Source organism: Panthera pardus, unplaced genomic scaffold, assembly GCF_024362965.1.
Source record: "Panthera pardus isolate Hobbes unplaced genomic scaffold, ASM2436296v1 HiC_scaffold_8, whole genome shotgun sequence".
NCBI classification, from domain to species: domain Eukaryota; kingdom Metazoa; phylum Chordata; class Mammalia; order Carnivora; family Felidae; genus Panthera; species Panthera pardus.
The window spans coordinates 86,172,822-86,188,008 of NW_026527013.1; the positions used below are offsets into that span (position 1 = coordinate 86,172,822).

At 35.8% G+C, this 15,187-nt stretch overlaps 1 protein-coding gene across 7 annotated transcripts in view; it reads right to left on the bottom strand.

Moving 5' to 3' along the window:
- CACNA2D1 (calcium voltage-gated channel auxiliary subunit alpha2delta 1) overlaps positions 1 to 15,187 on the bottom strand; it is a 498,274-nt gene that overhangs the window by 195,226 nt on the left and 287,861 nt on the right. For all 7 annotated transcript variants that reach the window (XM_053897405.1, XM_053897403.1, XM_053897402.1 and 4 more), the window contains exon 5: positions 3,158 to 3,199. In XM_053897405.1, the coding sequence (XP_053753380.1) occupies positions 3,158 to 3,199 (42 nt within the window). The remainder of the gene's footprint in view (positions 1 to 3,157; positions 3,200 to 15,187) is intronic.

Consider the following 15,187-nt stretch of genomic DNA (forward strand, 5'->3'; position numbering starts at 1 on the left):
ATCATTAAATGTGGTTCATTTTATTCAGTGTCTAAGGGTTTACAAGAGTAATAATATTCTCATATCTAAAGCACTTTGAAATTCCCCAATAAAAAGTTTTAGTGAAGTATAAAATGAAATTATTCTACAGTTCTTAATAAATTTTCAAAAAATTTACATGAAATAGTACAATTCTAGCAAACTTGACCCTGTGGCCAGTATTCCAGGAATACTCTGAACCGTAATGAAATTTGTGGACCACCTAATCACCTGTAGCATGTCTTACCCAAGAGGCAAATAGTTGAAGTTTTAATATATTTTAAAGCTGTATGGGTGAGTACAATTTTAGGGGTGGAATGGAGTGTGAATCAAACCCTCTGATTCCTGTTTCAGCCCTCTTTCACCTATACAATTTTCTTTGCAAATTATTCTGGCACTGTCATTATTTATATATAAAGAAGTGAAAATAGTTTCTTGAAATTCTGAGCATCATTTTAATATTTTTCTGAGCATCATTTTTTTTTAAGTTTTAAATTTGCAAGTTGATATTTTGCTGTTTAGAGAGTCTTGATTTAACTTGCTAAAGCTCGTCTCTTGGTTCAAGAAAGAGAATGCATCTTTTTTATAGATACATTTATAACCTATGGTAACAGTATAGACTCTTTGGGATGGGAGAAGGCAAAAAACATGACAAGTTCAATAGGTTCACTTGTATTAATCCTTGTCTCTCTTACATGGAGTTTTATTTTAATATATGAATAAACATCTATGCAGGCAAATTATGTAAACCTAAGCACAGAGCACAGCTCAAGTATTACAAGTACACAACCCATGTACTCTGTTCCACTTATCATGGACACATTGCTAACTTAGCAGCATAGTGAAAGCAGACTATGAATTATACTATTGTACTATTCAGTGGGGCAACTTAATATTAACTGGGATGGTACTTACTAAAAAGTTGTATCTACATTTTTTTTTATTTTCTAAAATCCTTTTTATTTATTTTTGAGAGAGACAGAGTGCAAGAGGGGGAGGAACAGAGAGAGAGAGGGAGACACAGAATCCGAAGCAGGCTCCAGGCTCCAAGCTGTCAGCACAGAGCCCAACGCAAGGCACAAACTCATGAACTGCAAGATCATGACCTGCGCCAAAGTCAGATGCTTAACTGACTGAGCCACCCAGGAGCCCCAGTTGTATCTACATTTGTGCACATGATTGTTAAAATCTTGAACAAAGAAAACTCGCTTTTACTATACAAAATAAAAATATAACTTTCGGGGCGCCTGGGTGGCTCAGTCAGTTAAGCGTCCGACTTCAGCTCAGGTCACGATCTTGCGGTCCGTGAGTTCGAGCCCCGCGTCGGGCTCTGGGCCAATGGCTCAGAGCCTAGAGCCTGCTTCCGATTCTGTGTCTCCCTCTCTCTCTGCCCCTCCCCTGCTCATGCTGTGTCTCTCTCTGTCTCAAAAATAAATAAACGTTAGAAAAAAAAAACTTTAAATAAAAAAAATATAACTTTCTAAATAATAAGAAAACCCTACTTAAATAAAACTATTTTACCTGACATCAAAAATATGACTTATTTAATCGGTTTAGAGGAAAGAAAAACATATTTGCAGTATCAGTATCATCTTTAGGTAACATTCAGCTTATGCTCATCAGTAACAGTATCATCTTTGTTGACCGGCAGGTTGGATCCAGCATATTAATCCATTGGCTTTACTTTTTATGAAATCTTTGTTATACTTTTACAAACTAAATGTTTTCAAAAACTGTAACTAGTGCTGTAGTAGCTCTTACTTCCTACCAGGAAAGATAAGGATTTTGCATATATATTTTAATGACTGCATAATTTTTAAATATCAAATACTAATCCCAACAGTGAGATAAAATGTACAAAAATAATGCTCACTTGGATACCAAACAATTAACTATTAAAATTTTTTGTATGAGCCATCGGTTTGTCCTTAATATACCTCCTACCTAACTAAAATGACATCATACACATATATAAATATATATATTTCATGTATATATATATATATACACATGTGAAATCATAATTATATATATTTACCGTAAGAGGATATTTAGCACTGGCAAAGCACCTATGTCTAGTAAAAAGAAAACACTTTTTAAAACACTCCAAGTTCTTCATTTATTAAATGGAGAAAACAGTCCACTTTGTTCAGAGTGTTCGATAAACCATGGTGTTGAGCAGTTCAGTTGGTCCTACAACCTGAAAAGGTGTGTGGCATCTCAGACAAACCATATCTATTATGTGTGTGTTTGTTTTTAAATTATTTTCTGGAAGACAATTCTAAATAAAAGCATAGAAATGCATTTTTTGAGTCAGATAAAAAGAGTGTGAAGAACAAATAACAGTTATTTGACATTTGTTTGACTTGTTCACGGATACATATCCTAACCTCTCAGAAGAATACTGAAAATATAAGAAGCCCTCAATGCACATTGTTGGATAAATATGTTAAGAGTATAGAGATATTTCTCAAATATATGAGAATTTAAATGAGTTTAAGGATCGAATTGTTGGCTATTTTGCAAATGCTTCCACCATAATCATAAGTTAGAAGTAACTTATTTGTGCTAAAATAATCCATGTTTGAAAATCATTGGACTATGTACATTACAGTCATTTATTTAAAAAGGCTTCCTGAACACCTACTATGCTTAAAAGATTGGCCAGGTAAGGCCAGTTGTTGTACAGCTTCCAGGAGGTCATTCACATTGTATGTGAAATAAGTGGCCCCCCTGGTAAGGGCAGTTCAGGTCAGAGGAGACCTGCCTAGTAACCCTGGTAATAAGCGCCAGGCTTACAGAGATGGATGGGATCCAACCTCTGTCTTCCATACCGCTACGGGATGTAGAGTATCACAGTCAGTGCTGTGGGCTGAGGTCTGGACAGGGTGCAGTGAGAGCTCAGATCCAGAGAAACACATAGCTTTTCTACCTAGGAAGATGCCAACGATAATTTGTTAGAGATGACGTAAGCACTACAACTCATCATTACCTCATTGGGTCACACCAGTAGTTCCGTTTATGCTATAGATCGTTTTCTGAAAAACTCAACGTGCTAGGTCAGCTTGTACTGTAAAGCCAGTCATCCAAGCATAATTCAGTTTACCTTGGAATATAATGTAAAACTTCCAATACTCACATCAAGATCATCCTTTGCATTGTAGTAGACAACTTCATTGCTCTATAAAAAAAAAAGAAAAGAAGAGTGCTTTACTGATTTCAGTAAAAATGTAAAAATATACTGGGTCAAGTTCTGAATACATTTTGTGCATATTTTAAATAATAAACCCCTCATGGAATTCTTTTCACAATACACTCCACAAAGATGCATAAAGATTAGCCAATATTTTGAAAAACATATTAAAATACTATATCAGTGATATTTAATAGTACATCTTGCATTGAGGATGAAGTATCTCAGTAGAGGTGTCAGAACCATTTGTCAAGAAAAAATGAAGAATTCATAAAGCAAAAAAGTTATATATACACCCACACACACCCATAAATCATGAAATGTAGAGAATAATTCAAGAAAAAAATGTAAGAATATGGCTTAATACTTTGCTGACACCATGACTTTTAAAAAATACATATATCACATGTTGAAATGATCGAAGAAAAGCACATCTACTCAATATTGGCAGAAATTTCTTCATGAGGTTCAGAAAAGGGATCAAGAATAATTGAATTCAGATAGCAAAAGCAGGGGCGCCTGGGTAGCTCAGTCAGTTAAGCGTGGAGCTTTGGCTCAGGTCATGATCTCGTGGTTTGCAAGTTTGAGCCCCACATCAGGCTTTGGGCTTGACAGCTCAGAGCCTGGAGCCTGCTTCCAATTCTGTGTCTCCTTCTCTTTCTGCCCCTCCTCCTTCCCTCCCTCCCTCCCTCTCTCTCACTCTCTCTCTCTCTCAAAAATAAATAATTTAAAAAAAATACTTAGGCAAAGCAATGAGATTATCTAACAAACTAACACTTTGCTATTGTACCAAAGTGGTGGGTCAGCACTGACTCTTGAAGAATAAATGTATACACCCATTTCTGCCAGCCGTCAATAATGCTGAAATATGCCATAACTATAAATTATGGACATAAATTGAATCACAGAGTGAAAATGGGAAGGAAAAAAAAATGAACAAAATGATTGTCAAGGAATTTAAAAGTTTCATTCCTTGAGGCTTCAAGACTAGTTCTATACAATGTCAGAATAATCCATTTATACTGATTTCCTTTTCCTTTCTTCTCCTGAACTGATTGAAGATAAAAATCCATCTTCCATATGTCTTCAGTAGTAACCTGAGCACTATGTAAAAACACATTTTTCTGTGTCTCTTTAACATTTAAAACATGGATAATCTAAAATTGTATTACAAGAAAACACAATAAGGGGTGCTTGGGTGGCTCAGTCAAACATCCCACTCTTGATTTCAGCTCAGGTCATGATCTCATGGTTTTGTGAGTTCAAGCCCCACATTGGGCTGACAGCAAAGAGCCTGCTTCGGATTCTCTGTCTCCCTCTCTCTCTCTGTCCCTCCCCTACTCACAGTGTCTCTGTCGCCCTCAAAATAAATAAACTTTAGGAAAAAAAAAAAAAGAAAGAAAAACGATGCACATTTAAAAACAAAGGAAGTTAGTCAAAAATTCAATAAATTAGTGCTTCTTAAAATATATACCCCTTCACCCCACCCCATCTCCAAGATGTTCTATGGTCCTATGACGTTAGAATCAATAATAAAGTTAATTAAAGTCATCTCTTTTTGACTTCAGAGTCTCTGTATATGAATGCACGTTCTAAATCTCCAAGAGTAAAACACATCTTGTTTTGTTTCTCAAATTTATTTAGAGCAAAATCTGCCTCCTTTTTTTGGTTTGAGAAATATATCAAGAGCGCCTTAGTTCTATAAAAGACATCTCTCTGGGACACCTGGGTGGCTCAGTCAGTTAAGCACCTGATCCTTGGTTTCAGCTCAGGTCATGATTTCAAGGTTCATGAGTCTGAGCCCTGTGTTGGGCTCCGCGCTGGCAGTGCAGAGCCTTTTTGAGATTCTGTCTCTCTCCACCTCTCTTACCCCAAAAAAAGATTGAATACAGTTAAAAAAAAAAAAAATAAGATCTCTCTGAAGATGAAACAAACCAAAGACTATATTAATAAATGATAGAACATATAATTTATAATAGTGAATGAAGCCATGAGTTTGAATTTATTTCATTTACAATTAACAGAACTTTAAAAATTACCCTTTAATTCTTCTAGAAAGATTTAAGTAGCTAAAGAATCTTAACATGCATAAAAGTTCTAATTTCTGAAGCATTCCTTACAGCATAAATTCTGTAACAAAGTTAAAATACAAAATCAGAATTCATCACATACACAACATAAGAGAATCTTTTGAATCCACCCAAGTCCCAGATCTAATTATGAGTTTATTGATCCTTCTTGCAAACTCTATAATTTATACTTCAGAGACAATTTTCAACCTGAAATGTGGATTCCATCCAAAGATAAAATATTGAGTAAGTTTATCTTCATTTTAGACTTTATTTCTGCCAACTCCTTACTTATATTTACAAAATTGAAATGTAGAAAACAAGGTGAAATTACATCAAATTTCAAGTGAAGAAAATCTAAGTTTATTTGAGAATTTCCAAATGTTTTTCCTTTTGTTATGATACTGTATCTTATATAAAATCCTATTACTTTTCGTTTAGAAACTCTATTTTGCTTCTAAAACTTATTGAAAATGTGTATTGCAAAGCTTTTTTTAAAATTTTATGTATCTGCACAAGGCTTTCTAGACTCAGAAGATATGAGATCCCCAAAAATGATTTCTTGTATTCAGTAAACTGAAAAGAAAAACCTTAGTCATAAAATAATACTGCACATACAACAACCATTCTCATTGTAACTGGGTATTTTCTGACCCTACTTTTAAAATGGTCTTTTATACAATGTTCATTTCTTACAGGGTCAAAATATAAATGCAAAGGAGGAGCACCTGGGTGGCTCAGTTGGTTAAGCATCTGACTCTTGGTTTCAGCTGAGGTCATGAACTCACCATTCTTGGGTTCCAGCTCTGGGTTGAGCTCTGGGCTGACAGTGCAGAGCCTGCTTGGGATTGTCTCTCTCTCTCCCTCTCTTTCTGCCCCTCCCAACCTCTCTCTCTCTCTTTCCAAATAAATAAATAAACTTAAAAAAATAAATACATGAAAAGGAAACCAAAGTGTGACTTTTTAATAGAAAAACAACAAAACTTTAAGTACTTAATCAAATGTGTTCTTAGACATTTGTCGTGATTTAGTAAGAGAACAAGACTTTAATGGAATGTGCACCTGATTACACCCCCTGCCTTACAACAAAATTTCTTCTTCACTAACATATGTGATACAGCTTTTGGCTTAGATGCATTTCTTTTTATAAATACACTTACCCAAATCCTAAGCTTTGAATTGATAGCAAGCATATTCCATTATTCCCTTATTTTACCTAACAGAAAAGCTCAACTGATCCACTTTAGTAAGCATAAATCTGTGTAGGGTATCAGGATTTGGGGAAACTGTAACTGCATTAAATTTTTCAACCAGCACAACTTATGTGGCACTATGATACTAAAATAAGCAGCAAACATTCACAGAACATTTAATTTGTACAACCATACATAAACATTTTTTTCCACTCTCAGTTCTTCATGCCTTCTTAGAGAAAATTACAGTGATCTGCTTTACCGTGGCTTTTGTTTAGAGTTTCAGAATGGCTCAGGAATCATTTTAAATATAAGCTAGAGGCAAATCCTAATCTGGTGGAGTCATAATTCTTTTTCCTATCAGATTCATTTATAGCTATCTCTTCTGCTACGTGAAAATATATAAGATGTGTGTAGCTATGTTACACTAAATCAGGCTGAAATCAGATCAATCTTAAAGGGATTGGGATAAAAGACAATTCTTAGGAATAAAGGACAAGTCACGCTAAACCAGCCCAAATTTTGTGTTCCGCTGTTCTTCAATAGGAATAAATTTTGGTTAAGGTTAACTCGGTACTAAAAGAAAATTAGGAGGCGTAATTGTATAAAAATAGTTAAATGTTTTTATAATGAGGGGGTCAGAATTAATAAAAAGGAAGTATCAGCTGGATTCCTTCTTCCTTTAGCTGATCAATCAGCTGTCCCCTGCCTCAATCCTACTTCGACTTTGTACAGCAGATTTTTGGGGTCTCCCAACCAACAGAGGGAGCCACACCTCACTCGTTCAACAGTACTTTGGCAACCTTAACTCTGTACCGTGTTGGAGAAATGAAAGTGAAGACTCTCCATATCGTGGCCGTAGGAAGCAAATTCTGGCCCTCCTGACTCCTATGTGGCAAGAGACTGAGGTGCTGAGACACTTCCTCTCATCTGCTATAAATGAGGAATATCTCTTACTATCATTGAATGCCATGAGCATCCAAACCAAAACGTTCGCAGGTTTCAAAATAGGAGAGTTAAGAACTTCAGATAGTTAAAACATTCCTCCTCTGTTTACAATCGATTCAAGCATGTATGTGTGGGTGTGTGGGTGTGTTTCTGACTCATTTACCTATCCTGTCACTCAAAATTCCCTCGGTCCCTCCTCCAAAAAATATATAGTTGTACCAGTATCTTTTAATATTGTAAAAGTATGGCATACCAGCTAATTATCACAGGCACAGAATGCAAAATTGGGTCATCTGGTTTCTCCATTATCTTTCTGGCTAGATGTTTTCATGCAGACTATTAACATCATCTTGGAAGGTATTTGTATTAAAATACAAAGATTCTTAGTGGATTTTAGGGTATTACATGCAGTGTGATAAGATAAAGCCAGCAACAGCCTCAAACTAGATTCACAGATTAGCTAAACCTTTAGAGAGCTATTTTCCATCATTTAAGCACCACCAGATGACAAGAACAAATTGTTTTGTTTCTGATTTTTAACCAAGTAGTTTAGTTATTTATTATCTCCTTGAAACAAATTTACCCAAATGTTCCATGCTAATATACTGCTGCTGCTTACTGAAATTGAAAACATCCCCTAGCAAGGTGAGAGATAAATTACTTCAGTATCCCTTTGTCTACTGGGAGTCAAAATTAAATCTGGACAAAATAGACCATTCCATCTTCAACGTGTATATTGCAAGTGACAGTCCCTTGCATGCCACTTTCCTATAAAAGTTGGCCTCTGATGAATAGAATGAATTTATGTTAAAAATCGGAAGCATAAATACAAGGCTTCCACATGGAAGATGGTGCCAGTGAAAAGATTTAAATATTGGAACTGAAAATTGAGATTTTATAACCAACATCTGAAATATATGACACATTGAAAATTCAAATAGAGATTAACTTCCTGTCCTATTTACCAATTCTCTTTTCTTGGCTGTACACTTGACTCTGCACTTGATCCACAGCCTGACATATTCTGAGCAACCATACTGTCTGCTAAAGTTGCTTCTCAAGAAAATCGCAGTCTTAGTATTTATCACTCTTCAGTTCCAAAACTGAAGTCAATCAGATGACTATTAAGGATACTCTTGTTATAAATGAATTGTGTTAATGGTTCCTGCCCACCAAGATCCATACTGTTTAGCCCAAATCAGTTATAATTTATGTTTCTGATCAACGTATCTTTATCACAATCTGACCTGGTAAACACACATGCCACTGCCGTTGACTGTGCTCAAGTCAACCATGGTACGTGGGATGTGATAATCCGCACTGTGGCACTGTGTGAATAAAAGAACTTAGGAACCTATGTGTGTATGTGTGATGGCGTGTGCATGCATGTGTGCGTGTGTTGGGGGTTAATGTGAGCAAATATCTCCAACAAGAGTTGAAAGTGGTTAAAGCCGTATATTAAAGACAGTGGTTTTTGTGGGGAAAAAAAAAAAAAAAAGTATTTGTGTGTCATTATATTCGTTTGAGGTTTGAACACATAAGCATGTTGTTGATGAAAATAAAAAGGAAAAATAAAGACGGAGATCAGAGTTGCATCAGGAGATTGGTGGTACCAGCTTACTGGACTCAAGACATGTGATAAACCCACATTCACATCATATGACAAGACATAATAAAAAGGACCTTACGCCTTTGTCCTCACACACTCCTGACTGGAGAAACGTCAACTTTGAATTAAACCAAAAGTTTATGCATCTATCCTAACAGCCACACTGTGGCATCTTGCTGGAGAAAATTACATGAACAGCCCTCACATAGAGTAAGTCAGTGGTTCTCATGCTTTAACAACTAGTAAACATGCGGATCTGCTTTGTTTCTTTGTTTCCAACTCAGAAACCCTACTTTCTTCGGAAAACTGTTTCTTCCAACCACGTGATTCAGTTGGCTAGCAAATTACACTACACTACTTCTCTGACCACAGAAACTAACAGGTGCCTAAATCTATCCAATGATATTATCTCATTTCCCTACTCCCTTCTTAGGAAGATTTCAGGAGTAGCTATGGTTGCAAAAACTGAAAGGTTTAATGAATCGTGGTGTGACAGAGGCTACTTCTACTAGCTCTCAATTACAGAATTTATTATTTTTTTTCTTATGCTAGTTAGAATGTGTTTCTAAATCTTACAACTGATAGTACTGATACAAACATCACACTCCCTACAGTGTTTTTTTTTCCTTTTTTCATCCTAATTTCCTGTCACTAACAGTCAATACTATTTGCCAGAACGTCAATTTCTTTTGGTGGCATTATGGGAACATAACTGTTCTAGGCCTAATTCCACTCTCTGTGTCCCAGATGCCAACTCCTCCTGCATCCGTGAAGACCCATTCCTTCCTCATCCCTTTCCCTTTCTGTGTGTCCATTTTCTCTTTATTCACATTCAGGTGGTTTGCAAAAAAGATGTGTGGTATAAAAACTCAGATGTATTCTGGCATAAAGCTTCTTCTCTTTTCTAAAATTTAAAATTCTAGCAGAAGAAAAAAATCAAAGAGGCCAAAAAAAATCACAATTTTCTTAGCTCACATATAAAAAAAAATTTGTATTTTTCTAATAGTTCTGATACACTAAAGGTAAAAAAAAAAATCTGTTATTGCCAACTTAATATTTTATTAGTATATTCAGCAAGTAGCTAAACTTTTTAAGATGATTTCTATCAATTTCTTTACATCAGCTTCTCATCAGCCTTTAGAAATTAGTTGCATTAGTGGCTCAGTCGGTTAAGTGTCTGACTCCTGATGTCGGATGTATCTCACGTTTCATGAGCCTGTGCCAGGCTCCATGACGTCAGCCCCACATCAGGCTCCACGCTGATAGCTGGATTCTCTCTCTTAGTCTCTCTTTGCCCCCACCCTGCTCACGAGTGCGCTCTCTCGCTCTCTCAAAACAGAGAAACTTTAAAAAATTAGTGGCATAATAAAAAATGAAATAACTATACAGATATTTATTATATGTTTGAATATAACACCTTCTATTAAAGAAGATTGATATTGCTAAGATGGTTTCAAAGATTATCATAGAAAACTACCAATCATCTATTCTTTCTCTTGCTCTCAGCATTCATTCATAGGAAGAAATACATACTGAGATTTATATGCATGCCTAGCCTCAGGCTAGAAATCTAAATACATGTGCTTTTTTGAGACTGGTTGTGAAAAATAAACTAGTAAAGGGACACCTGGTTGGCCCAGTTGGTTAAATGCTGACTCTTGGTTTCAATTCAGGTTATGATTTCATGGTTCGGGGGTTGGAAACCCGCATCAGGCTCTGTGCCATCAACCTTGGGATTCTCTCTCTTCTTCTCTTTTTGCCTCTCCCCAGCTCACATTTTCTATCTCAAAATAAATAAATAAACTTAAAAAAAATAAAGTAGTAAGGTATTGTCTATCTTAATTTGCGTATTTGAAAGCTAAGAGGAACAGCAGTTGAATTGAATCTAAAACAGATGTTCTTAATGCCCAGTCAAGTATTAACCCCTCTCATGTACTGTTATCATGAATATATAATAATCAACTTTTTAGAGACATCGAATTCCATAGATACCCTATGAAGTTCATCTAATAATAAAAAGAGTATCTAATAATCCTTGAGACACATTCATCTTGTCTCTTCTTTCAATGTTGCCTTACAATCTGTTTTAAAATATGAATTTAATTTTTTTTAAGTTTATTTATTTGGGGGGGGCACGAGTGGGGCAGGAGCAGAGAAAGAGGGAGAGAGAGAATCTCAAGCAGGCTTCATACTGTCAGCACAGAGCCCAATGCTCGAACCCACGAACTGTGAGATGATGACCTGAGCCCAAGGCAAGAGTCAGACATTTAACCAACCGAGCCACACAGGTGCCCCTAAAATGTGAACTTAATTTAATACTAATTTCTTTAACCTAATGGAAGAAGAAAGACCTGGAGAATAACTTTGGCCTTTTAAAACTTACCTCTGCTACTTTTCACAAACACATTTTACATACATTCATTGGGCAATTGCTATTATATATTTGTAATATTATAGTTGTGGTTTTTTTTTAAGTTGCCATTATGTTGCTAGCAAACTGGAGTATTCCTTAATAACTGCCCCAGCACATTAACCAATCAATGAGTCAAAGTCATCTAAGAAGAGTCTTTACAACAAAAGATACTAGATCCAGGTGTCCTCACTATGTTTAATTACCTAACTACAAAGATGCTCAAATACTCCAACCCCAAGCCACACTATGAGGCTGGTGACAAAACTGGAAATATCATCCTTCATGAGAAAAAAAATATATATAATATTCACCAAAGGAAATGTTCACCAGTTCTACATAAAAGAAATCAAAAACTAAGTTGAAAAAAAGGAGGGATAAAATTGTTTTGATTGAGTAGAAACAGCATTCTATGATGTGCCTACTCAGTGCTTGTACAAGGACTGCAATGTTGTATGAACTACTATTGAATGGGCAGATAAATGAATAAATGAGTAACATAAGCCTAGAAGGAACTACTAGAAATTCTAGACTAAAAATAACAGCAAAATACACACAAACATACACGTGTGCACCCATACATCGCATCAGGGTAGAGAAAAAGTACATAGCTCTAAAAAAGTTTGAAGTAAACTAGAGACCACTTTCACTCTATAGGAAATCAAAGAGGAATTCCAATTGGACTGTGATTTTAGAGTTTCTTGGTTGTTGAACTTCAAAGATTAATTCCTATTAAACAGTAAGAGCTGTAGCAGTTTATTTCTTCATTTGATAAACTTTACTAAGAATCTGCCTGTAAGGTGTTTTTAGTGCTCCAAATGATATTGATAAATATATTATTTAAACTGTAGAAGAAAAGCCAAAGTAGAATATCTGAAGATAAATATATTATTTTCTTCAGCTACCAAACCTCCCAGGAAATTCAGCCTAGAATTGTACAAACACATCCATGATGCTGAGGAACTTGTTTTAATCTCCTTTAATCTATAACTCTAATGTAGCTTTGGGTATAATCATCTCAAACATTAAAATTTAATCCACTAACATATTTTGTTTTCTATGTTTCTTCCTATTGACTTTGACAGCCCACAGATTTTCTTGACTCATGATCAAAGTTAACAGTTCTTCATCATAACAGTATATGATGTCCTAGTAATAGAATCGTGTTAATTTTATCCAATTGTAATACTAGCACAGCCTTTTCAAATAAATCATTATCAACTTCAGAAAATTATCATACTAACACAAAATATAAAGACTCACACTAGGGCCAATGAATTAGGGAGTATAAAATAATCTGGCAAAAATCAGAGCTTCAAAGAATATTAAGGTGGTAAATTAAATCAATTTATCTTTCATTGGACTTAAGGGGCTATAATAGTATCAGAAAGAAGGAGGAGAAGAGATTTTTATATGTGTCCATTATGTGAATGGCATTTACGTGTATTACATCATTAAATGCTAGAAAATTCTCTGAATATATGATAGATATGATCGTCTCGAAAATAATAAATTGATAAAAAACTTAATCAACCTTATATCATGGTAGTTTGCTTGTTGGTTTCCTTTCCCCTCCTCCTCTCCATCCCAACCCCCACTATTGAGACAATTGGTTTCCATCATAAGGTGACAATTTGGGCTAATACATCATTGTTCAGCCTGGATATTTTATTAGATTTAAGTTCTATCTGGCAATAGTCTTAAAAGCCCACCTTATTAAAGCAGAGAGGAGATTTCTACATTTTAAAAAAACAGATAACTCTATATACAACAACAAAACTAGAAATTCTAAACAATAAGCTAGAGTTACAACTTAGCATATGGAATAAGGGATGTTCCTTCCCATGAGGAAATAGTTGCTGAGATTTTCTTGAGTGCGGGTGGAAGAGCAAAGGGAGAGCTAAGAGAAAACTACGTGTGATCTGGCTCCTCTTACAGGTAGAAAACACAGTGAGAAAGAAAAGGTGTTTGGGAGAAATTCTAGAGCAGAGGGGAAAATGCCACCTTTCCTATTCAGGATTTTGGAATAAAGCCTTTTCATGCCTTGTGGATGCTCATGAACCTTTTTATGTTGTGGAAAACTTTTCTAACGTTCCCACTTCAAATCAAAGTTTAGGTACCTCTCATAGGACCTGATATTTTCCTCCTCTATATATCAGAGAAAAACATTAGGTAAGTACCTCACTGGTTTGTTGTGTGGAATTAATGATGCAAAGATCAGCTAAACCCCCTTCCTCAATCCTTGTACTTAACACACTATATTGTGTTCACTCGTCTGAGCCCTGTACGGCGAGAGACAGTATCTTGATCATCTTTGTCCTCAATGTCTCGTTGGAGGTCCATCAAAAGTTACGTTACAGGGACTACTGAACAAACCTGCCTTCCTCACAGAGCTGTTGAGTTACCAGTTTAATCGTCTTTATCCTCTACAGACAAGGTCTTTGAGAACAAGTTTCTACCACTACCTTTAGTTTGGTTCCCCAGAAGCAGACACTTGCTTAAGATTTAAGCACAGATCATCCATGTGAGAGGTGATCCCAGGACACACTAACGGGAGAGTGGAGAAAGGAGACATGGAAACAAATGAATTCAATAGGAGGTGTGTTAAAGAGCAGGTAGGCAAGCGCGGCTCACTTCTTCTCAGAACTGCTGTTTCTCAAGGGTAGTATTCACCCACACCAATGGTCACTGCTTGAAGGCTTTCATTTCTGCGAATTTCTGTTCCCACTGAGGGGGTGGGGGGAGCAAGCAAAGATTTGCAGATGCTTGAGTAGAAAACTATAGGAGTGTGTATGTGGGCTGAGGAGATGTGGGCAGGGAATCAACATCTATCATAGGCACATGAAGAGTATTGTTGAATTATTTACTGAGCCCTTGGCTAAATCAAAACATGGCTTTAAGCACTGACTAGTTAGCAGTGTGACTTCTTGGGCTTTGGTTCCTCAACTACAAAATGATGAGTCAGTTGATAAATATGGTCTCTATAATCATTCTACCTATATATTTTGATGTTTCCTCTAAGTGTTTTGCTTTAGATCACCCAAGAAGACACAGTAGCCGTGTTCATCTATTTCTTTCGGAGAATCTTTGATTACTTTCTCTTCTCATGTGAACACTCAACAGATCTAAAGAGATATCTTTCAATTCTGAAAAACAAAGGCAAAACTTATTCTTCTTTATTCACTTGCCATTCCTCTGACATATTTCTGTAAAAACATGTACAAGCGTAAGAAGTTCTACATCATCATTTTTCTTTATATCTTAAAAGATCAGGTCAAAGTACATTCATTTATCCCTGAAAAATAGAAACTGTTTTTCTGAGGATGGACATGTTGAAATGGAACTATCCACAAAATGGCTTAAATGAACCCCTTTAAGACGTAATATGAAAAAAATCAACCCCATTAATCCTACCAGATAACAATGTGGCAATCTCTTCATTATTGTAGGAATTAGCTGTCCTAATCATGTAGGACAATCAGGTAGATCAACCGCTGCTACCTTTCATTCATGTAACGACATGCCATTCATTTGTATTTAACCAAAGGAGAAATCAGTTTTTTCTAGGGGATAGACTACCATTTCATGCTGTACTACCGCTCTGTGAAAATAGTTTTGCTAACACTACAATGGAAAGAAGGCTGATGCAGAAGCCATAAATAGAAGAATTTCTGGCATTTTAGAAGCCCTCCATTCCATCTGAATAATACATAATTGCTTTGGAAACAAATTCCTAGTAGCCTATAC